The following is a 26,591-nucleotide window of genomic DNA, read 5'->3' on the forward strand; positions in this document are numbered from 1 at the left end:
TCTCATAACATAATAAATTACACATTATCCAGCTTCAACTTTCAGGAGGCAAGAGAAGACAGGTCACTTAAACATTTTTTTTTTTTTATTAGTTTGTCTCTGAACAATGCATATTGTCTCCAAACAATGTCAGTGTGCCTTAGTGTTTAAAATTAGTTAGTCAATGTAGCAACTCTGTTAACAAGACTAAGAGTAAGGGGAAGATTTAGGAGGTTTCCATTGGGCCTATGAGTGATCACAGCAGCTATTAGACCATAATTAATGAGCATACTGTCTTTCTTCACTTAACTCCAGAGCATTTTGTCCTTCACCAAAAGCAGCTTAGAGGACAGTCTCTAGGCAGTTGGCTTTAGCTCCCCCAAACCATAAAATGAGGAAGCACCATGGAGAATGTGGGGGTGTCCCTGTAAAATTCTGATAGCACAGACTAATATTTCCTCATGAAGGTTGGTCTCAGTCCAGAAGTTGAAGAATGTCTCCAAACATGGAGTGTCACTTGAGGTTTAAGGGTTGTAGGATTTTGGGTTGGGCAAAAATTCCCTCAAGCCAAATTAATAACTTAAGCTTTTTCCCTTCTTAATGCTCTTTCATTCTTCACAATCTGGCCTGTGTGGTTGGGAGCCAAAGTAATTCATTAAAGACATGAGGAAAGAACAATGAGCAGGGCAAGGTTTTAAAGACAAAAAAAAAAAAAAAAGAGTTCCCCAGTCTTCAAGATTTCCTGATTTGACTCCAAGAGCACATTCCGATACAATTGAAAAATGTGTGTCCCGAATCAGGGTTTTCTACTGAAACTCAGTGGTGACCTGCATCTGTGAGGATTTGTTGACATTTAAAAAGCAAACTAAAGGGAGAATCAAGGAAAAAAAAAAATCTTTCCATGATTTTTTAAAATTCTTGTGCTCACAAAAGAGCTTGGAAACAAAGTTAGGGGAGTCAACAAATGCTAAAGGGCCTTGGGATTGTTTTCCTCTGGGTTGAGCCAATTTGCTTATCAGGTCCAGATATTTGGAAAACTTGATTTATTGAGTTTTGTTCCTCTCATGACTTACTACAGCTTCACAAAGAAATATAAAAATATTTTACTAATCACTTCTCTTCAAGCATACATGAATTATACTATACGCATTACAAGTTAAATCGACAGAATCTTCCCATGAGCCCTCACCGTGTGGTTTTTTTCTGTAAGTACAGATTCACAACTGGAGATTTAAGACTTCACTGTAATACAATGAAAAGAATAACAGCTAATGTGTACTGAGCACTCCTTAAAAGTTAGATGCTGTATGAAGCATTTCACGTGCATTAACCCTCACAACAATCCTATTAGGTACTCGTTATTATTAACACCACTTTACAAGTTAGAAAAATAAAGGCCTAGCACAATCATGTAACAGAATCTGATTTCAAACACTGAACGTAAAAGGAGCTTGGAAGAGATTCTAAGGAGACGGTGGGTGGTGCCAAGCAGAAATGACGAGGGACCTGCACATGAATGGGTCCACGCCTGTATCCAGAGGTCAAGGACAGGAAGATGAGACCTCTCTCAACAAAACTGATACTCCAGGGGACTTTCCTGGTGGTTCAGTGATTAAGGCTTCCTGCTTCCAACGCAGGGGTGTGGGTTCAATCGGGGAACTAAGATCCCACATGCCCTGGGGCACAGCCAAAAGATTTTTTTTCAAAGTGATACTACAGGATGTACTTCATCCAAAACACAGACTCCATCCCAGTCAAACCTGGGGCCCTGTGACTCCTTACATTTCATTGCTTCCAGCCTTCTCTGCTTCACAGTGAAGCACCAACCCCCTCCCCCAGAGAACCTGACTGACCTCTCACTGGAGGCTTTCCCAAACCCCTGTCCAAAACTTGTTTCCTTACCAACCTTTTTCTTATGGATACAATGCTAGAAAACTGGATTTTTATCTACATTATCTTACAATTTGATTATCTACAGCAAAAACTATATTGCTATGAACTATGCCAGGATCAGAATTTTTTCTATACAGATAAAAAATAGCTATATTTTCCCACAGCCTGTTCATTCAAAATGAAAAAAAAAAAAATCAGAATCTACCCCAAGGATCACAAGAGCCTAGAAAAAGCTGAAGGACATTTAATTTCTCTTTGTGAGACACAGTCCAGCTATTCAAGCGAAATCAAGCCACCTGTCACAAAGTGAGAGGAAAGAACCCCATGTGGGAAAGACAGAGATGTGAGAAGGAAACCTGAGGAGGGCTCTTATCTGCTTCACACCCCAGGGCTTACACAGGAAGCTGTGTTTCTCAAAGCTTTTTTGTCATTTTGAGATGTGTAGGGTTATAAATTGAGTTTCTTTAGTACTTACTGGTTTCTGAGCCTTAATTTCTGAAGTCATGTGGCAAATAAAATCTGCTGGAGCCAAGACTAAGTGATTTATTGCAGAAATATTTACTGAATTCAAAGGAGTTCAGTAAATATTGAGTAAAGGCTCTATTCTAGACAGTGAAGGAAAAATAAGTAAGCCAGCCATCATGTTCAAAGGTCATGTAAATGTGCACAGCAAGGAAGTGGAAGACAGGCCTAGAGGGCCACAGAAAGCAGAGTAAAGGAAAGTCAAGCCCAGGTGGGGGGTCAAAGTCATTCCCACCTATCCTGGGAAGCTCTGAAGGGAACTTAGGTGAATACAAACTGTGGAGTGTGGTAGGTTGGACCCTGTCCAAGCTGAGTCATAGTCATTTACTAAAAAGAGAAGGCATTTGGTGGAGGTGGTCTGCCACCTGAGATGTGGTGAAATATGGACTTTGCAAGAAGACATCTACAGTTCCTCCTCAGCTGTACCTTCTAGCAGAATATTGGACCAATTGAAAAGATGAAAAGAAAAACACAGGAGGCTTAATTTCTTAACCTATTCATGAAGCAGCCAAATAAAACACATTTTAAAGGAGATGAAAGAGAGCCAGAACTTTAAGCAGAAAAGAAGTCTGCCCACTTCTCCGCCCCTCTTATGCCCACACTCTGGTCCAAGCCACCTCACCTCTCCTCCTGGTTGTGGTAATAGCCTCCCCTTGGGTCTCCTCACTCCTACCCTTTCATCTATTTTCAACAGAACAGAGTGACAGTTCCAGAATTGCAGTAGTTTCCAATTGCTGCTCTAGGAAATCACCACAAATGTAGCTGTTTAAAACAGTACCAATGTATTGTCTTATTACTATGGAAGTCAGAAGATTGAAAATGGATCTCACAGGGATAAAATTAAGCTGTTTGATCAAGATTGAGTCCCTTCTGGAGGCTCTAGGACAGAGTCTGTTCTTTGCCTTTTCTAGTCTCTAGAGGCTGCCCGAATTCCTTGGTCATGCATGCATCACTCTGACTTCTGCTTTCATTATTACATCACCTCATCTGACTTCTGCATCCCTCTTATAAGAAACCCTTTTGATTACAATGAGCCCGCTCCTATAATCTAGGATAATCATCCCATCGTAAGATCCTTAACTCCATCACATCTGCAAAGTGTCTTCTACCATGTAAGGTCACATGTTCACAACTTCCAAGGATTAGGACATGGACACCTTTATCTTTGCAGGAGCAGGGCATGAATCTGCCTACCACAAGACTCATCTCTGTCCTCCACACAAAATGTCCAATTTTGCTCAGGAGAGAAGCCAGTTCTAATGAAGCTTAAACTTCAGCTTACCTCACTTGCACTTTTCATCCCAAGACGCTGGGAGTAGCACTAGAAATCTGTTTCACTCTGTCTTGTTTTTTGATGTGCAAGATTAAAATATTTTAGCCACAAGGGCTAAGATCATTGTCTCCACTCTATCTCCTCCCATCACATTTTGCCTTGTACTAGACAATGCTGGGATAAAAGACTGTCAAGTTCAAAGTACAGAGTTTGTGTTTAGCGGAGTATATTTATATGATTCACTGTCACTTCTGTATAAAGTTACTGGCGGTCACCCCCAAAGTAGGAATAGTTCTGTCTCCATGGGGAATTACCTAGCATGGCAAGAAGAAAGTATAGGGCCCAAGGTCACATGGCAATATGACTGTGTCTGGTAGCACATGGAACCGGAAGTATGTGAATCATGGAAGAAACAAGAGTTTGCAATACTGAGCCAGAAGTTAATCTGTGCAGGATTCTTCCCATCATCACACATGTAAAATTGTACATGGAAGGTTTACTTTTCATTAACTACTAGTCAAAACAAAATTTATCTCGCATTAGTAGTATTAGGAGAATCAAATGCTTGAGTATCCTTGATATTATATATAATAAGCCTATCATACATTTTTCTCTTTACATGAGGACTGAACATATAAAATTTATTAAGATCCCAGTGCTGACAGAGCACAAACCCATTTGCAATAGTATCATATATAGTTAAGTACATCTGTAACAGCTCGTATATGAAGGAAACTTGATGGAAGTTTTCCCAAGGTTAACAATTCTAAATCTTGACATGACATTATGAAGTCACGAAGTTGCAAAGTTATTCTAGGCTATCATAATTTTAAAACTTTGCTAGAGGAAAAACTGAATTATCTTTCTGGTATCTCTATAGAAAGTTATGCACAAAACATGGTCATAAAAGAGGCAATCAAAAAATAGGGCACCAAAAGTAGAGGAAGAAAGGTACTATAAAGGTCTATCAAGCAGTGAATTAATGAAGCTGTTATTTTTCTGAATTTTGTGATATGTATGGTATGTTACGGATTTTCAAAAGTGAGATTTATAAGGATTTGTTTTCTCATGCTAAATGAACATTACCTTTAATACTTAGTTTTGTATTAGTTTAAAGCTTAAAAAAAAAAAACTGGATCTAGCCCTGACAGCCCACCCTCCCCCTTGCTCAGTCAGTCAGCTCCAGGCACAGTGCCTCTTTGTCGTTCCTCTAATAGGCCAGGCACACTCCCACCTCAAAGCTTTTACACTTGCTGGTCTCTCTGCCTAAAATGCTTGTCCTCTAGTAACTACATGACTCCCCTTCTCACTTCTTTCAGATATTTGCTCAACTATGTCTTTCTCAATTCAGCCTTCCCTGATTATCATTTTTAAAACTGCAACACCTCTAGTACACAAGACGACTTACTTATTCACTTAAATTGTTAACTATCTCTCCCCCTTCCCCACAAGAATGTAAGCTTCATACAGGTTTAAGAGTTTTTAATTTTTAAAATCTGTTTTGTCCACAGTTGTTTCTTTTCTGTTTGGAACAGTGTCTGGTGCATAAGAGGTTTTCAGTACGTATCTGTGGAATGGCTGGCTGGCTGACTGGATGAGTGAATAAATGAGTAAGTGAATGAATGAACTACCAGTCAAGGTTGAAATTAACATAAGACAACCAGCACTACCACAGTGATACAAGATCATTCCAGTCAAAATCATTGAAATGTGATGTTTTAATTGGCTTATTCATCATATGAAGGCAGGTTTACAATTCACAGTAAGCTTTTCATTTCTGAATTATTAAAAGTATTTTTCTTTATAAAAAAATACCATGTTTTGGATTACCTCATCAACTTTCAGACTTCATTCCACCATCAAAAGAAAATCCAGATTTCAAAATTAAGACTAGAAATAAAAAATCTTAATTTTCTTTAAATTACAAAGCTCTATTTGAACAAATAGTGAAAGTAATGTTTTTGAGAAATAGGTTCACCATCCTGATTGTGGGCTGGGAAGTGTGGGATTCTTGCCATCGTGGGGAGTGAGATTCAGACATTTTATAGACAAAATCTCTGTAGCCTCCCAGGTGGTGCTAGTGTTAAGGAACCTGCCTGCCAGTGCAGGAAACATAAGAGATGTGGGTTCAATCCCTGGGTCAGGAAGATCCCCCGGAGGAGGGCATGGCAATCCATTCCAGTATTCTTGCCTGGAGAATCCCATGGACACAGGAACCTGGTGGGCTACAGTCCACAGGATCACAAAGAGTCGGAATCGACTGAAGCGACTTAACACACACACAGCATTTACTAAGACTACCTAAAATAATAACAACAACAGCAACCATTCAGTAAGTGCTTACTGTATGCCAGATACTGGCTCAAACGCTAAATTAAAGGACTATTTTAAGGTGTGGGTCTATGGAAGGAATATAAAAGCATCTTTAATTGTAAATTATTATAATTCTATGGATGGAATTTTTCAATTAAGAGAATTTTTTTTACAAAACCAAAGTATGACACTTAGATTATTACACATTTGAGAATACTAAATAATAAAATGGAGAATTGGAGCAATGTATTTGGAAATATGTTCTAAGACCAATAAACATGTATGACATATAATGTAATTCTGAGTATTATTGCATTATTCACTGGAATGAGGCAGCTCAAAATAGATCTATATTTGTATATGTGTCATAGCTAAAGCTTAAACCCATTCTAGTAAAGAAGACTGATTAACATATTGATTAACAATTATTTTCTTATTCAACTTAACTATTCATTTTGCTCATTTCTTACTTCTAATCCTAACAGTCTAAAATACTTACCTAACAACTATAGAATAATGTTATATAATGTAGCTTTCTGATAAACTTATAAAACAGACTTTTTTTATTTTTTTTCCATTTATTTTTATTAGCTGGAGGCTAATTACTTTACAATATTGCAGTGGTTTTTGCCATACACTGACATGAATCAGCCATGTATTTACATGTGTTCCCCATCCCGAACCCCCCTCTCACTTCCCTCCCCATCCCATCCCTCTGGGTCATCCCAGTGCACCAGCCCTGAGCACCTGTCTCATGCATCCAACCTGGACTGGCAACCTAAAACAGACTTTTAAAACAATCTGCTTCCCACTAAAACAGGATAAAATGTCAGGAAAACACATCTATTGAGAACAATTATAAAAGATGACATATACAAAGCTGTTTGAAACTACCATAGAACAACAAAATCACCCAGGACTTTAAAAGTTCCAGCAGAGAAGAGAAATATACTGAGATAAACCTGATACTCTGTTCCTTTCCATTGAGGCATTCGGTAATTCCTAACCTGCCCGAGATGAGACAATAATTGGAATTCAGAGTCTGGAAGGGAAGAAGGGCCTTAGTAATGTACTGGGCTTTCGGTTGACTTAAGAGTGAGAACAAACTAAAGCATCCAAGGTCTTATAAACACTGAAACCCAGCCTTAACTTGTCTCAGTCTCTGACTGGATCAAAATGACCTGTTCCTTCTCTTACTGCCTGCTGCATGAAAGGTAAATCTCCTGAAGAAAAATAACAACCAGACCCTCTGTAACTTTTTCATATGCAATGTATAGATTTCAATAATAAACTAGCAGGTATGGTACAGCACAATAACAAACTATTGAAAACCAAGAGATAGAAAATATAAGCAGGCTCACAGATAATCTAGATATTGGAACTGTCAGACATGGACTTTAACTATGATAACAAGATGGATAGTTTCACTAGAGAACCAGTATATATATAAAATAAACAAATGGAATGTCTTATTCATCTTTTGTTCACCAGTCCTTTGCAATAGGAATAATCCAGTACCTACTAAATAATATATAGGTATCTTAACTTCAACTAAAGCACTACCTCTTTTGTAGGCACAGTATATGCAGCACCTGGAGCCCACAATACTTTTAAAGAACACAAAAATGTTTAAATTTTCATTTCAAGTTAGAAGAAAAATGAATATAATAATACTGGATACATAATAATGAGTCCAACCTGGATTATATTTGTCTTTAAACCCTCACAACTGTAAAACTTAATTTTCAATATTTTTTGAAGGAAGGGGCCTGGAAAGGGCCCATGATACACATAATGTGACCTTGGTCTGATCTTCCTACCCTGCACCCTGTGGAATAAGGCATGTTGCTCCACAACCCTCACATTTTGGAATCATTAATAGCTTTAGAGCTTAAATAAAGCCTCCAATTATCTACTTCTTTTGCTTCCCATATTACCTAACAACCTAAAATCTGAATTAGGTATTTTACACATGAACAACATTCTTTGTTGTTCATGTGTAAAATATGAAGCACATATATGCTTTAAAGTGGTCATCTCTGGACCGCCTATTCAAGCTTACACCAAAAGGATGAATTACAAATAACAAACAAACAAACATAGATGGTAAGCGTGTTTTAAGTATTTGAGTTAGGTAGCTAAAATTTTCCACATGCTGAAGACTGTGAGATTTATGTGGATATGGAGATAATAAATAGTAAAGCATATATCTGGGAGAAAATTCTTGTGTTCCCACAACACTTAATGGTTGGCTTGTTATATTTTCACATACATCATCAATGTCCCAAGCTTCCTGATGATGTTGTGAAAGTTTATATAAATATAAGTGCACATTTCTTAAATGTAGATCTTAAATAACTCATTGAAGTAAAATATCACTTCTGCCTGATTCTCCCCCTGACAATAGCAGGCTGACTAGAAGTTCTCTAGTCTGTGCTCCTCTGGAAAACATACTGGTAGTGATGTTTGGTAAACTGTTATTAAGTTATCACTGCTACTGTAAACTTAATTGTATAAAGATACATGTTTTTATTAAATCATAAAAAGTTACGTTAAGTTGGTATTACCTAGCATACCATAGGTGCTCAAAAATATTTTTTGACTGCCTCAATAGTGGAAGAGAGGAGAGGAGAAGAAGGAGAAGAGAGGAAGGAGAGGAAGCAAATGTGGCAAAATGGTAAGTAAATGAATATCTTAGGTTGAATAAGGTCTCCGGCATCAACTGATGCCAAAGCTGATGTTCCAGTACTTTGGCCACCTGATGCGAGGAGCCAACTCATTTGGAAAAGACCCTGATGCTGGGAAAGATTGAAGGCCAAAGGAGAAGAGGGTGGCAGAGGATGGGATGGTTACACAGCATCACTAATTCAATGGACACGAACTTGAGCAAACTCCAGGAGAGAGTGGAGGACAGGGAAGCCTGGCGTGCTGCAGTCCATGGGGTCACAAAGAGTCAGACATGACTTAGCAACTAAACAACAAAGGTCTCCAGTCTATAAATAGATCTACAAGAACTGATATAATCTAAAGATGTAACATTCCCAATCATGATGATGCAAATGATCGTGACACCAAAGTCAGTGCCTCAAGCCATGTGGCCACTGTAACAAGTCCAAGAGGAAGGAACTAGCCTCAGCTTTCTCTGCCAATTAGCACCACAGTGAATATAGACCCAACATTTCACCTCATTACAAAGCTATTCACAAATGGGCTACTTAATAGCTCATTACAAATAGTTATGAAAGTCTATAAAATGAAATTCTATATGAGGAAGATCAGCAAGTTGTGTTCCCCATCAAGAGTGGTTCAAGTAACTAATTTATTAGTTTCCCATTTAAATATTATTTCATAGTATTTGTGCCCAAGATGTTTAATCCAAAACGACTGAGTGGAATGACTTTTGGAATGGCTGCTGCTGCTGCTACTGCTGCTAAGTCGCGTCAGTTGTGTCCGACTCTGTGCGACCCCATAGACAGCAGCCCACCAGGCTCCCCCATCCCTGGGATTCTCCAGGCAAGAATACTGGAGTGGGTTGCCATTTCCTTCTCCAATGCATAAAAGTGAAAAGTGAAAGTGAAGTCGCTCAGTCGTGTCCGACCCTTAGCAAATGGACTTTTGCCAAAAATCAATATGATGACAAACTATTCTAAATCTAAAAGAAAATAAAGGAGTTTAAAGCCAAACACAAAATGTGTGAACATTATAATTAGATATCATACCAAAAATAAAAACAAGCTCTGTGACATGAGATGTGGGGACAACTGGGGAAACTGAAAAATGGAATGTATGTTACTTATTCATCAACGTTACATTTCTTGGATGTGGTGACAATACTGCAGTTAAGATGGAGAATGTCCTTTTTCTTAGGAGATCTGTGCTGAAGTATTTGGGGATAAGAGTCATGATGTCTTCAACAACAAAAAAGTTCATGTTGTATGCATGTGTTTGGGTGTGTGCTGGTGGAAGGACGAGGAAAAAGAGGAGCAAATGTGGCAAAATGGTAACAACTGTAGAATTTAGGTGAAAGGTATTTGGGTGTTTATCATTCTTCCAATTTTTTATAAGTTCCAACATTTTCAAAATTAAAAGTTAGAGGAAAATATAAAAAAACATAATGTTACAGAGAAAAGTTTAAGGTAGAAAAGGTATCTATGATTACAACATTATGATTTAAGAGCCAGTCAAAATAATGCACACCATAGCTCCATCTGGGGATATGTGTAGAAATATACATTAACATATTAATAGAGGTCACTGATTGGAGCCCTCTAAATTGGGCAACATGGCAGTCTGGAGCAGTTATCTCTGGATTGTCCAATTACAATTACTTCTATTTTCTTATTTTTATTTATAAAAAATTGCTTATTTTATACATATGCATTCATATATACACATAAATTATTTTAAAAGAGTGAAACTGAACTTATCAAAACCTCGCAACAGTAGATTCTGTTGGAAACTTGTCCTTGTCAAAACTGGTTAATCTAATGTTTACATTATTAAGATAATACCAGTGACTAAATATAAATAAATCACTTTATTTGTAAAAGAAAAAAGGACGACAATAATTCTAGACTCTTAAATCGGCTCTGGAAATATGAAAATATTGCTCCAGAGAGCATAACTAATGACCTACAGGTGCAAACTACACTGAGATAGATTTCAACTCATTATGAGACTGAACATTGCAATGAATGTGTCCAACAAGGGAACAGACTGCATCAAGAGATAACTGCTTATCAAAGTAAGTTAACCAACTGTCAGACATATGATTAGAAGGAGAGTACTAGATATACTCTAATCCAGACTTTCCTCTCTAACAAGTCTGAAATAAAACAGCAGTAATAAACCAAATACACTTCCACTGAAGGAAAAACTACACAATAATCTGTCACTGACTAACAAGGTTTAAGACAAGATTAATACTCTTCAGGTCACAATGCTGTATTTCTTAAACTAGAATACTATTAAAACTGTTCTGCTAGACAACTTGCTCAACCAAAAACCAAATGCTTCTTGCCATAGTGAACATAAATTATTTCTAACCATATGATCTTAGTTTTAAGTGTTGGTGTAGTCATACAACAGAATACTGCTTTACAAGAAAAAACTGAATAACAAAATATTGATACATGCAACCACATGGAAATATGTCAAAAACCTTACACTTAGTGAAAGAAGACACAAGAATACATGCTGCATGGTTCATTTATATTAATTTCAAAAACAGGCAAATCAACCAAATAGAAATCAGAAGGTGGTTGTGTACAATGCAGGGAAAATGAAAAAAGGGGGCACAAGGAACTTTCTGGAGTGATAGAAATATTCTCTCTTGCTTTTTGGTGATAATTACAAATCTACATAAAATTGTCAAAGCTCAAACAAAACACTCAAGATCTATGTGGTTTTTGCTTACAAATTATACCTCCTTGAAATTAAAATGAATGCTAAAAAAATCATATTTGCTTTGTATCTCCTGAAGAACTCAATACTTACCAAATGATTTCTTCTTACTGCAGAACATTATGGCACTTGATTATTTTTCACCAGGCCTCAACAGCTGGCCTATGTAAGAAAACAGGATATGTACAAAACATTAGTATTTGAGAAACACTCGTTAACCAAAAATTCCCATCATTCAGCTTTCTTCCTAGTCAAATCTAGATGACTAGGAAGTCATTAACACAACAAAGAATAACAGACTCCATTTATGAGACTTAAATCTAACCAGACAGACACAGAAAACAAACTTATGGTTACCAAATTGGAAAGGGGGAAGGGATAAATTTGGAGCTTGCAATCAAAATATACACATTACTATATATAAAATGTATAACCAAGAAGGATCTGCTGTATAGTACATGGAACTATGTACAATGTCTTGTAATAACCTATAAGGTAAAAGAATCTAAAAAAGAATGTATATATGTGTGTATATATATACACACACATATATGTACATATATATATAGAGAGAGACCCAAGTCAATTTGTTGTATACCTGAAACAAACATACCATTGTAAATCAATTCTATTTCAATTAAAAATTTTAAGAGAAACAATTCTATATAAAAATTACCTATTTGTATTATAGCAGATATATGGAACAACAAAGTAAGAACAAGTATGACATTAAATTTGGCGTTAAAATGGAGCCAAATTTTCTAATATATCCAAAACCCTGTAAATTTGAATATTACAGAGGTGATGCTCCAACACCTGCCTTTTATTTAAGTGCCAAGTGTGATTCCTTCCAGAGTCACCCAAGTCCAGGAAGTGCAGATGGTTCCACATAGAATTAAATGAAGGAGGAACATGCCTAGACACATAGTAATCAAATTGACAAAAACTAAGAACAGAGAAAATATTAAAAGCAAGAAAGGAAAAGCAACAAATAATAAACAAGGGAATCCCCATAAGACTATCACTTGCTTTTTTAGCAGAAACTGTACAGGCCAGAAGGGAGTGGCTAGATATATTTAAAGTAAAGAAAGGGAAAAACCTAAAACCAAGAATACTTTGCTCAGTATGACTCTCATTCAGAATTGATGGCAAAATCAAAAGCTTTATAGACAAACAAAAGCTAAAAGAATTCAGCACCACCGAACAAGTGTTACCACAAATGCTAAAGCAATTCTTTAAGCATAAAAGAAAAGGCCACAATTAGAAACAAGAAAATTACAAAATGGTAAAGCTCACTAATAAATGTAAACATATAGTAAAAGTAGGAAATCATCTACACACAAATATGATGCCAAAACAGTAATTGAGAGAAGAGGAAAGTACAAATGCAGGATAGTTGAAATGCATTTTAAATTAAGACACCAGCAACGTAAAATAATCATGTATACATATAGACTACTACATCAAAACCTCATGGTAATCACAAACAAAAAATCTATAATAGATAAACACACAGAAAAGGAATCCAAACACAACACTAAAGATAGTTATCAAATCACAAGAGAAGTAAACAAAAGAGGAAAGGAATTTAAAAAGTCCTATAAAATCAAAAACAACTTTAAAATGGCAATAATATATATATCAATAATTATCTCAAATGTAAATAGATTAAATGCTCCAACCAAAAGACATAGGCTGGCTGAATGAATACAAAAACAAGATCCATATATATGTTATCTATAAGAGACCCACTTCAGATCTAGAGACACATACAGACTCAAAGTGAGGGGATAGAAAAAGGTATTCTATACAAAGGGAAATCAAAGGAAAGCTACAGTAGCAGTACTCCTATCAGACAAAATAGACATTAAAATAAAGACTGTTACAAGACACAAAAAAGGACATTACATAATAATCAAGGGATCAATGGAAGAAGATATAACAATTATATATGCACCGAACACAGGAGCACCTCAATATATTCAGCAAATGTTAACAGACATAAAAGGAAAATTGACAGTAATACCATAGTGGAGGACTTCAGCATTCCACTTACATCAATAGAAACATCATCCAGACAGAAAACCAATAAGGAAACACAGGTTTTAAATGACACATTAGAACAGACAGATTTAATTGATATTTATAGAGCATGCCATTCAAAATCAGAAGAATATATCTTCTTTTCAAGTGCATATGGAACATTCTCCAGAATAGATCACATGCTGGGCCACAAAGGAAGTCTTGGTAAATTTAAGAAAACTGAAGTCATATCAAGCATCATATCAAGCTAGTCCCATAGCACTAGAAGTAAATTACAAGAAAAAACAGCAAAAACCACAAACACATAGAGGCTAAACAATATGCTACAACCAACCAATGGACCACTGAAGAAATCAAAGAGGAAATTAAAACATACCTAGAAACATAAAAATGAAAATACAATAATCCAAAACCTGTGGGACACAGCTCAAGTAGTTCTAAGAGGGAAGTTAATAGTGACACAAGCTTAACTCAGGAAACAAGAAAAATTACAAATAACAACCTAACCTTACACTTAAGCAACTAAAGAAAGAACAAACAAAAACCCAAAGTTAGTAGAAGGAAAGAAATCATAAACTTCAGATTGGAAATAAATGATATAGAGACAAAGAAAACAATATAAAAGATTAGTGAAACTAAAGATTGTTCTTTGAAAAGATAAATAAAATTGATAAACCTTTACACAGACTCATCAAGGGGAAAAAAAGGAGAGGATTCAAATCAATAAAATCAGAAATGAAAAAGGACAAATTACAACTGACAGCACATCAATTCAAAGTATCAGAGACTACTATGAATAACTATACACCAATGAAATGGACAACCTAGAAGAAATGGACAAATTCTTAGAAAGGTACAATCAACTAAGATTGACTCAGGAAGAAACAGAAACTATGAACAGACCAATTATATGTACTGAAATTGAACCTGTAATTTTAAAAAACTCCCAAACAAAAGGCAGGATCAGATGATTTCACAGGTGAGTTCTATTATACACTTAGAGATTAGCTAACACCTATCCTTCTGAAACTATTTCAAAAACTGCAGAGAAAGGAACACTCCCAAACTCATTCTATGGGGCCCCCATCACCCCAATACTGAAACCAAACAAAGATACCACCAAAAAAAGAAAATTACAGATCAATATCAATGATCAACACAGACATAAGTATCCTGAATACTAACAAACCAAATCCAACAATGCCTTAGAAGGATCATATAACATGATAAAGTAGGATTTATCACAGAGATGCAAAGATTTTTTAATATCTGCAAAATCAGTGTGTGATACACCACATTAACAAGTTGAAGAATAAAAATCATATGATCTAAATAGATTCAGAAAAAGTTTTCAACAAAATTAAACATCCATTTGTAATTAAAAAAAAAAAAACTTCCATAAAATGAAAATAAAATCTTCCATAAAATGGGCATAGGGAAACTACCTCAACATAATAAAGCCATATACAACAAATCCACAGCTAATATCACACTCAATGTGAAACACTGAAAGCATTTCCTCTAAGATCAGGAATAAGACAAAGATGTCAAGTTTTCGTCACTTTTATACAATATAGTTTTCAAAGTTCTAGCCACAACAATCTGAGAAGAAATAAAACAAATCCAAATTGGAAATCCAAGAAGTAAAACTGTCACTGTTTGCAGATGACACGACACTATACATAGAAAATATTAAAGATGTTACAAAAAAACTACTAGAACTTACCAATGAATCTGGTAAAGTTTCAGGATAAAAAATTAAAACACAGAAATCAGCTTCACTTCTATACTCTAATAATGAAAGATCAGAAAGAAAAATTAAGAAAACAATCCCATTTACCACTACATCAAAAAGTATAAAATACTTGGAAATAAATCTAGCTGAGGAGGCAAAATACCTGTACTCCAAAAATTATTAGATGCTGATGAAAGAAATCAAAGACACAAATAGATGAAAAGATATAACACATTCTTGGTTTGGAAGAATCAATACTGTCAAAATGGCAATACTATCCAAGGCAACCTACACATTTAATTCAACCCCTATCAAATTACCAATGGCATTTTTCACAGAACTAGAAAAAATTTTTTAATTTGTATGGAAACACAAAAGACCTCAAATAGCAAAAGCAATCTTGAGAAAGAAAAACAGCTGGAGGAATCAGACTCCCTGACTCCAGACTACTGTACAAACCTATAATCATGAAAGCAGTATGGTACTGGCACAAAAATAGAACTGCAGATCCATGAAACAGGATAGAAAGCCCAGAAATAAACCTACTCATCTATGGTCAATTAATCTATGACAAAGGAGGTAAGAATACAATGGAGAAAAGCATTCTTTTCAATAAGTGGTGCTGGTAAAACTGAACACCTACATATAAAAGAATGAAATTAGAACATTCCCCAACACCATACACAAAAATAAACTCAAAATGGATTAAAGACCTAAATGTAAGACCAGAGTCTAGAACTCCTAGAGGAAAATATAGGCAGAACACTCTCTGACATAAATTGCAGAAATATCTTTTTGGATCCCTCTCCTAGAGTAATGGAAATAAAAACAAAAATAAACAAGTCAAACCTAATTAAACTTAAAATAAAAGTTTTTGCCCAGCAAAGGAAACCATCAACAATGTGAAAAGACAACCTACAGAATGGGAGAAAATATTTGCAAATGAAGCAACCAACAAAGGGTCAGGCTCCAAAATATACAAACAGTTCATGCAGCTCAATATCACAAAAACAAAAACCCAATAAGCAAAAGATCTAGACAGACATTTCTCCAAAGAAGACATACATATGACCAAAAAGGCAAATGAAAAGCTGTTCAACATTGCTAACTATAAGAGATATGCTAATGAAAACTACAATGACGTTATCACCTCACACTAGTCAAAATAACCATCATCAAAAAGTCTATAAATAATAAATGCTAGAGAGGGTGTGGAGAAAAAAGAACCCTCCTACACTCTTGGTGGAAATGTAAATTGGTGCAGCCACCATGGAGAACAGTATAGAGGTTCACCTAAGAGCTAAAAATAGAGCTACCCTATGATCCTGCAATCCAACTCCTGGGCATAATTCAAAAAGATACATGCACCCCAATGTTCACTGCAGCACTATTTACAATAGTCAGGACACGAAAGCAAACCAAATGTCCACTGACAGATGAATGAATAAAGATGTGATGTGCATGTGTGTGTGTGTGTGTGTGTGTGGAATATTACTCAGCCATAAGAAAGAATGAAATAATGCCCATATGCAGCAACATGGATGTACCTAAAGAGTACCATGTACTAAGTAAAGTAAGCCAAAGACAAATATCATACAAACATCATTTCCACATGAAACCTAAAATTTAAAAAGACACAAATGATCTTATTTCCAAAAAGAAAGGCTCACAAAGAGAGCAAACAAACTTATGATTGCCAAATTGGAGAGGGGGTTCAGTTCAGTTACTCAGTCTTGTCCAACTCTTTGCGACCCCATGAACTGCAGCATGCCAGGCCTCCCTGTCCATCACCAACTCCCGGAGTCTACCCAAACCCATGTCCATCGAGTCGATGATACCATCCAACCATCTCATCCTCTGTCATCCCCTTCTCCTCCTGCCCTCAATCTTTCCCAGCATCAGGGTCTTTTCAAATGAGTCAGCTCTTCGCATCAGGTGGCCAAAGTATTGGAGTTTCAGCTTCAACATCAGCCGTTCCAGTGAACACCCAGGACTGATCTCCTTTAGGATGGACTGTTGGATCTCCTTGCAGTCCAAGGGACTCTCAAGAGTCTTCTCCAACACCACAATTTAAAAGCATCAATTCTTCTGCACTCAGCTTTGGAGAGGGGGTAGTGAAAGGGATATATTAGGAGGCGGGATTAACAGACATACATGCTCAGTTGTGTCCGACTCTATGCGACCCCATGGGCCAGGCTCCTCAGTCCATGGGATTCTCCAGGCAAGAATATTGGGGCGGAGTGCCATTTCCTTCTCCAACATATACACACTGTATAAAACATGTAGCCAACAAGAACCTACTGTATAGTACAGGGAACTATACTCAACATTATGTAATAACCTACCTATAAGGGGGAAGAATCTGAAAAAGTCTATGTGTGTGGTGTACATATGTGTGTGTGTATGTGTGCTATATAATATATAAAAGTACATATACATTTCATATATGTATGAAGTAAGCAAGGAAAACATAAGAAAAATGGGACTACATCAAACTAAAAACCTTGCACTGTGAAGGCAACTATCAACAAAACAAAAAAGCCACCTACTGCATTTGGGAAGATATTTGCAAATGATACATCTGATAAGGAGTTAACATCCAAAATATACAAAGAACTCTACAACTCAACATCCAAAAAAAAAAAAAAAAAAAACCCCAACCCCATTAAAAAATGATCAGAAGACCCCAAGAGACACATTTCCAAAAAATACATATGGATGGCAAACTGATACATAAGAAAGATACTCAACATCACTAATCAGCAGAGTAATACAAATCAAAACTACAATGAGATGCACCCCAATGTTCATTGTAGCAATACTGACAATAGCCAAGACACAGGGAAATAACCTAAATGTTCACTGAAAAATGAATGGATAAAAAAGATGCACTATACACACACACACACACACAGGAATACTACTCAGTCATAAAAAAGAATGTCATTTGCAGCAACATGGAAGGATCCAGAGAGTATCATACTAACTAAAGTAAACTAGAAAAAGACAAATAACATGACACCATTTATATGTGGCATCTAAAATCTGATACAAATGAACTTATCTAAGAAATAGACTCACAGACATAAAAAATAAGTTTGTGGTTGCCAGTGGGGAGGGGAGTTGAGGAGAGATGGATTGGGAATTTGAAGTCAGCAGATGCAAGCTATTATATACACAATGGATAAACAAGATCCTACAGTATGTGTGCCGGCTAAGTCACTTGTCATGTCTGACTCTTTGGGACCCCATGATCTGCAGCCTGCCAGGTTCCTCTGTCCACGGGATTCTCTAGGCAAGAACACTGGAGTGGGTTGCCATGCCCTCCTCCAGGGGATCATCCCAACTCAGGGATCAAACCCACATTTCTTACATCTCCTGCATTGGCAGGCATATAGAGAACTATACTTAATATCCTGTGGTAAACCATAACAGAAAAGAATATAAGAAAGAATGTGTGTGTGTGTGTGTGTGTAAAACTGGACTTTGCTCTACAGTAAAAATTACATTACAAATCAACTAAATTTTTTAAAAACTGCAATGAGATACCACTTCACACATGTCAGATGGCTATTATAAAAATGACGACACATAGGAAGTGTTGGCTAGGATGCAGAGAAAAGAGTTTTCTTATGCACTTTCACTATGGAAAACAATATGGAGATTTCTCAAAAAATAAAAGTAGAACTACCATATGATCCAGCAATTTCACTTTTGGGTATTTTTTCACCTTTGGATACTTTTCCAAATAAAAATACTAACTCAAGAAGACATTAAGCACCCCCATGTTCATTACAGTAGTATTTACAATAGCCAAAATATGGAAGCAAATAGCCAAGATATGGAAGCAACCTAAGCAGCCACTGATAGATGAATAGATAAAGGTGTGGTGTATATAAACAATTAAATACTATTCAGCCATAAAAAAAAAAATGAAATCTTGTCAATTTTGACGACATAGATGGACCGAGAGGGTATATACTAAGTGAAAGAACAGAAAGACAAATACTGCATGGTTTCACTTATATGTGGGATCTAAAAAACAAAATAAATGGATAAATATAACAAAACAGAAACACATATACAGAGAACAAACAGGTGGTTGCAGGGATGGGGCGACAGGGGGAGGGAGAATGAGTGAAATAGGGAGATTAAGAAGTATAAACTTCCAGTGACTAAACAAATGAATCATGAGAATGAGATATACTGTGTGGGGCACATAGTAAATAATAATATCTCTGCATGGTGATAGATGGTAACTAGACTTATCATGGTGATCATTTTGTAATGTATAGAAATATTGAATCATTGTGTTGTGCACCAGGAACTACTATAGTGTTATAGGTTAATTATACCTCAAAAAACAAACAACAAACTCATAGAAAAAGAGATCAGATTTGTTATTACCAGAGACAAGGGGTGGAAAGAGGGGGAATTGGATGAAGGTGATTAAAATATACAACCTTCCAGTTAGAAGATAAGTACTAGGCATGTAAAGCACAACCATGATCAATATAACAGTAGTGCATGTTATGTACAAAAGTCATTAAGAGGGTAAAACCTATGAGTTCTCATCACAAGAAAAATGATTTAATTTTACCTATATGAAATTATGGGTGTTCATTAGACCATGGACATGAACTCTGACACCTCTGCAAACACATGACAGTAAGGAGAGCTTCTGAATTCATTTTCTCTAGGTTAGAAAGAGAAATGACTTGTTTGTTCCTGCTCAAAGATGTGGTGTGGCAGGATGCATTAAACACCCACAAAAGAAGAAGCTGGTCACTCATCTAGAGACCAGAAAAGAGGAACAGCAATGCTTATGGCTTAGCAGTTACAAGAAAGGAGGATGCAGAGGAATTTCATCAACACCTATTTTTCTACTATAAATTTCTATAATCTGAAACTATCAGCATTTCTCCCTGTTGTGCACCTAGATTCACAAGTTCCCATCCCCCACAGCCAGGAAAAGCCATAGGCTCAGCAGTGCTGAGGGAATAACACCCACCTCAAGGTGTCCCTGACATGTAGGGCCATCAACATTAAGACCCACTGCTTTTCCAGGGACAAGTCACTAAAATTGATGAATCCAACATGAAGATGGGGTTACTACTGCTGGGTGCTGCAAGAAGCCAGGAGAGGTCCTCCAATATGACCCATCAATAACTCTTCTGTTCCTCTTCCCAAGCCTTTTACCAACTGCTGCAAGGCTGCCTAAAACAATCCTCCCCTCCCCTCACTGTTCCCCAGCCCTAGGCAGCAGACGCCTCCAGGACAGGCCTGCTGACCAGTTACTGCTTTACCCTGCATTCCTTCATTAACAGGTTTCCCTGTTCCAGCCCTGGCCACCCATAGACTCACTGAAGCCAGAGTGATATTGATAAAAGTTAAACAGCATTATGTCACACCCCTACTTAAAACCTTTAAATCACCTCCTGTTGGCCTTAAAAAAATAAAAAGATCAAATTCCACATGATTCCGTGGTCCCTCTGCAACCTGGACCCTGCTGGTCTTTCTACTCTGATTTCTCATCAGTCTCCTTACAGTCCCCGTTCCTCCTTGCACCCCCTCATGTCTATACTACAGAAATACTCAACTCAGCTTTTTCCATCTGAGGGCCATGATTCATGTTCTTTCCTCTGTCAGTCATAATCTAATACCCATGGTCAATACTTAAATCACCTGACTAATTTGTTCCTATCTTTTCAATATCAACTCCAACTGCACTCCTAGCACTTCCTCCAGGAGTTCTCCCCTGGCCCCCCAAATCAGAGATAAGACCACTTCCTATGTGTGCCCACAGAATCAAGAATTTCCCATCTCAGAACCCCTATAATTCTAGAATTTATTTGCCTATCACATTAGCTGTTTTCCCCTTAGTCTACAAACTCCAGTGGGGCAGAGAACTGATCTGTCTGGTCCATAGTTGTATCTTCAGTATCAAATGCACGACTGGCATGCAGCAGTGCTCAATAAATATCTGCTAAATGAAAGAATGAATTTCTTAGTTTCTATGAGGAATGAAGCAAGGGCTTCCTGATACTAAACAGCATTTCCCTTTTAGCAACTCTCCTTTCCTAGACCCCAACTCCAAGTTCAAGAAAGTTTTAGATCCTCCCAAACTGGGAACCTCTGTGGCTTTCTTAGACATGCTCTCTCTCTGGCTGGTCTGTATCCTTCTGTGCAACCCCAACTCCAGCCTAGGAAGAACCTCAAAGACTGAGAAGTATTTGGTTAGCAATAGGAAGAGTGTTGCAGGCAAACTGAATAGCATGAGAAAGGAGAAGGAAATTTGCAAATCTCTGGGAGTAGAAGGGCAAGAGGAAGCAGCCTGACTCTAAAAAAAGATGCACAAAAAGGACTTTTTTTTTTTTTTTTTTTAAGGAAAAGACTTTCTGTGAGAAAAACATGGACAAAAGTGGGTTTTTATCCATGAGGAGCTATTTTTGTTCCAACAAATATTCACAACAGATACAAAATGTCAACGGGAAAGGATGAATGGATTCAGTGGCAATGACACCTCGATCTGATGGCCCCATCTGGCCAAAGGGTTTTAAGGCTCATCAGCAAGTTCTAAGTCAACTTGTTAGGGCTTGAAAACTCTCTGGAGACTAAGGTAACATTCTGTTTTCATGAGCTCAGAGTCCCTCGAGCAGGTAAAAGGAAGAACAGTTCTTTAAGCAGGATGGCAAAAGGGACTCTCCACCCTGACAGGTGCCAATGAGAATGCAGGCAAGAAAGAAATTCAATCTCTCAGGAAGTTATTAGAAGTACTGGCCACTGGCCAACTTTTTCTTTCTTTCTCATTATTGGTTTGCTAGATTGCTTTGAGGGATTAGCACTAATAGACAGCCAGTACACAGGATGAACTTAATATATATTTGTGCAATATAAAGGTAACTAAAGAGAAAATATCTAGGTAACCCCTTCCATCTCTTATTTTAGATCTTCCTACAAGTACTTTTCATTTTAAAATCCCCGGACAATTAAACATAAAGCAAAACCATATCCTTTCTAAAATTACCTTTAAGGCTTACAATTATTCCAATGCTTTTAATTTCTCTAATACCACCTTCCAAAATATCTTTGAAATTTTTTATTTTTAATATAATGAATAAATCTTTTTTAATTTAGTCATTTTTGCCTTTGTAGAAAATATGCTCTATTTCATATTTAATGCAGTGATAATATAATCACTGTTGCATGAATTAAACATTTCTCTGAGGTTTGTGAAAATTGTTTCTTATTAATGATCTTATCCAAGTGTTTTTACTCTCTAAAATATGTGGTTATAACAAAAATTAAGAATTCAAGTCCACGTTTTCTCCAATCCAATCTTTCTTTATAATAGCAGCAACCCAGATATATCTAATAGAGTATTCACAGTAATATATCAGATTCTAGTGTAAATTTGAGGAAGTAAAATTTAGTCCTTTGTCTTATATTTATCAATTCACCAAAATACCCCAGCTGACACTCACTGATGTTAGAGAAAAGAAAAAGCCATCTTCTATTGAACTTTCAGATCAGTGAGGGTCTAAGGAAATACACTGAAAGGAAAAAAAAAAAAAACAGGTGATAAAGAAGGATTTGCTAAAATAAAATCTAGTTCAGGATTTTGAAATTCAACCACTCACAAGTGCTGAAGCAAACATTATTTACATAAAAACATTGTTCCTTTTTTGAAATCACCCCAAAGCAGAAGAAATGGAAGAAGGTAAGTCGCTGAATAGGTTTTATCTTACCCTTGCCTTCATCTCTTGCAAGGGGTTAAGATGGTGGTTTTCGTGTGTCAAAGTCTTGGTGGATTTTTATAAGAAAGACAGGTCTGGGGAAAGTAGGAAGAGAGAGAAATGTAACCCAAATAATAGCCAGACACTTTACCTATATTAATTCATTTATGTGAGTACTCTTTTGGAAAAGATTGAGAGTGATGCTTGCATGAAGAATTTTATATATTTTTTTAAATTTCAAGTTCAGGTTTTGAATCTTGGGCACAGAATGTAATTCTTTTAATAGAAAAAAAAAAATGGCAAAGTCAAAAGAAAACTCCAGTTTGTTTAGGAAAAATTAGTTGATATCAGATACCTTGAGATTAAGGGCCATAAAAAGACATCCAAGTTGGAAATGCTACTCAAGCAGCTGTCTGCATAAGGGGGCATACTGGTCATATTATGATTCCTCATAGAGGTCCCTACTTTACAATGAAAATGGGTACACTAGGGTGCAGGTGACTCAACACTTTAAGTAAAGGATAAAAATGGAGTTTCTCTTTAAAGATCGGAGGCCATTCAACAATCAGGTTATTATAGTTAATTCCCCTTGCTCCAATTCCACAATCACCAAGCAACCTGCTGATAATAACTTGCTTTCCCACAGAAGTCTGCCTACAGGGAAAGAGTACACTAGCCAGGCGTGCTGAAGTGAACATTCTGGTCCTCCTGACAGTTACATTGTACATTTTCAATTAATAAATTGTGGTTCATCTGTCTAGATCATCTGTCTCCTGAGCTATATTAGTCTTCCCCAGAAATGTAGATCTGTTTTTGCTATGCTGTTGACTTATGGTCTAAAGTATATAGGACAAATGACCCACCCTGGCCATAATAAACTCACCAACAGGCCACCAAGGGCAGGACTGGCTGATCTGCTCAAGGGGCAGCAGGATGTGGTAGCTACAAGCTTGTCTTTTGAAGTCAAAGAAACTGACCTTGGATTCCTGCTTTTTCCAGCAGCATTACAGAATCCAGGGCAGGTAAGCTACATAAGCCTCAGAACATACCTGGACAGGTCATTGGGAAAAGGGAGCTCATTATATAGCTATCTTGAAGGCAGTCCTCTGAACTTCTTCTGTCAAAGTGTCTAAATAAACATTAGGATAAAATGAGGACAGTAAGGGTAATTCCTGTAAGACATTCTCCAGCAAAGGAGGTAACTGCAACTGGGTAATGAGGCTTTAAAGAGAAGATGTATTCACAGTGGGGAGCCAGGGCCATAGCGATAAATTGAGGGAATAAAACCAGTGGGAAGAGAGAATGAAAATATGAGGGAGGGGGACAGAAAGACAAAGGAATCAGAGGAGACTGGAAAAGAAAGGGGAAAGGAAGGGGTGGGGCAGCTCGAGAAGGGACAGGAGGAGCAGCTGAAGCCAGGAGAGTAGGGCAGGCAGATTCCTGGCAGCTCTCCTTTCTCGCCAGAGTGCTGCCAGGGAGCACCCTCAGCCTGGCTTCATCTCAGTGTCAAGGGAGCGGCAGGGGTGTGCCCAAGGAGGATCCTCTCCAGTTCTCAGGACTCAGCAACAAGACCCCAGAGAGCTTCAAGGAGCCTGACCCCAGCCCTCACCCCTGTGAGGACTCCAGCCCCCCACCCCACGTCTGTTCTCCTGTCTCCATCTGTTCTTGCCTCCCTCTCTCCCCAGCTCTGCCTCCTCTTCCTCTTGGGGGGCACTGTCCTGCACAGAGAGACTTTCTGGAGAGCAGATCCCAATCCGAGCTCAGCCACTTTTATCTAATGTCACTCTGACCAGGTCACTTACCCTTCCTAAGACTCACTCTCCGAATCTGTAAGACAGAAGAAATAATGCCTTCCTCCCAGGGCTGTTGCGAGAATATACAGCTCACTCCATAAAAATGTGGTCCCTCCCCCTCCTGCCTTCCTCCCCATCTGTCCTCTCTCCTCCTACTCCCTCCCCTTTTCTCTGCTTTCACTCTCTCAGTTTCCTTTCCCTGTTTCCTTCTCTTTCACTTTCTCACTAAGGCACTTGCCTTCCAACCCAACCCACCTCCTTTCTAAGGACTAATCCACCACGAGAGGAGGGGAGGTGGGCTGAGGCTTAGGTGACTGGAAGAACCCCTCTGCTTGAGCAATAGTGGGGCCTAAGGATGGGAAGTGGGATGGCAGGATTAGGGAGTTGGCCCCTTCTTTCCTCCTCTGCTGTCTACCTTCTCTGGTCCTGCCCCTGCCCCTATTCTCCCTCTGGCCCTAGGTTCCCAGAAGCTCAAAAGCAAAGCTTCAGAGAGTCCTCCCACCTCTGGACATGGTGACCTTGCAATCATATATGCTGGCAACGCTGCCTATCAGCCCAAGAATATTCCCCCTGCTCTGGGCCTCTAAGGGATGGGGTGGGGTAAGGAGCACAGCTCTGAAACTTCAGAGAAGGGATATTTTTGGTCCAAAAGGGAAATCTCAGCCTTGGGAGGTTAGACCAATGATGGATAAAGTAAGGAATAAGCCAGGCCTCAGTCCTACACGTGTGCAGCTTTGACTGTGATGTGAGAGTAGGAGGTATAGATAATGTTCTCATCATATTTGGTGTCAGTGACAACTGCCAGCACCTATAGTGCTCACAGAGTGAAGATACTGGGCAAAAATAAAAGTAAAAAACTTTAAGCCAGACTGTGTATGTGTTTGTCAAAGTGATGGTTAGCACAGCCAAATGTATAAACTGCCTACCAATTATATCTAATTACCATGCCTCAACAATATTCTATTTCCCATATAATGTGTATCAGATTGATGGTGTTGTGAGTTATTATGTTGACACTGAAGTCTGTTTATATTCTGTTAGGCGTGCAGCTGTTACCCAGCCACGGAATACTAAAGTGGTAGGAACCCTGCTTCCTTTTTCCTCTTATTTATGTCCTGCTTATTTTCCAACAGTTTCCTTCTCTCTTTCCTTTCTCATCCTTTCCTCATCTGCTCTCACTGCCTCTCGTGCATTTTCAAAACCCTTTACCCAAAAAAAAAAATAAAACCCTTTGCCTCATCCTGCCCTTTCTCTATCAAACATGCCTCCCCCAGCTTGGTCATCTTCCTTCCCCTTCTCCATTAGCCTGGAGCCAAAGGACCAGGTTTGATCCTGTTAGCTCTCTCCTTCCAGCAAGTTCCCCTCCATTCTAAGCCCTGGTTTTCTCATCTGTAAACAGAGACAATCAGCTAACTCATGGGATCATTTAACAAACTGAGGTCATGCCTGTAAAAAAAAAAAAAAAATTAGCACAGTGCCTCCTGATACATAGTTAAACACTCAAGAAAGGAAAGCTATTACTTTAATTTTTCTTAAATATATCCTTAACTCTATATATGTAGAAAACCTCCTATCGAATTTGAGAGCATCTCTACTGACATTCAATCATCAAACACTTATCAGACACCTGTTCTACATCAAACTTGGGCTGGGGAGAGGAAGGCAAGGATCATTTCTTCAAAAGCCAGGAGTCTGGGGTAGATGAGATCAGAAACATAGAAAGTTCAATAGTGCAGGTCTGTGTCAGAAGAAGGGACTGAGAACTATGGAGACAGAGGGACGGGAGTCACCAAGCCTGCTTTGCAGAGTCAGCTACGATCTCACACACGGTAATTCCCAGTCAAGTCCTGAGTTTGCTCAATAAAACAAGGTAAGTACAGGCAAAAAGAACAGCAAGTGGA

At 37.7% G+C, this 26,591-nt stretch overlaps 1 protein-coding gene across 6 annotated transcripts in view; it reads right to left on the reverse strand.

The window, feature by feature from the left end:
• Window positions 1–26,591, reverse strand: part of ATP8B4 (ATPase phospholipid transporting 8B4 (putative)) — a 305,125-nt gene that overhangs the window by 226,846 nt on the left and 51,688 nt on the right. For 5 of the 6 annotated variants that reach the window (XM_061157127.1, XM_061157129.1, XM_061157123.1 and 2 more), the window contains exon 2: window positions 11,477–11,545. In XM_061157127.1, the coding sequence (XP_061013110.1) occupies window positions 11,477–11,504 (28 nt within the window). In that variant the 5' untranslated portion in view covers window positions 11,505–11,545. Of the gene's footprint in view, window positions 1–11,476; window positions 11,546–24,699; window positions 24,788–26,591 lie in introns of those variants that run through there. The other variant, XM_061157124.1, reaches the window with a different exon arrangement.

This window comes from Dama dama, chromosome 12, assembly GCF_033118175.1.
Source record: "Dama dama isolate Ldn47 chromosome 12, ASM3311817v1, whole genome shotgun sequence".
Taxonomy (NCBI): Eukaryota; Metazoa; Chordata; class Mammalia; order Artiodactyla; family Cervidae; genus Dama; species Dama dama.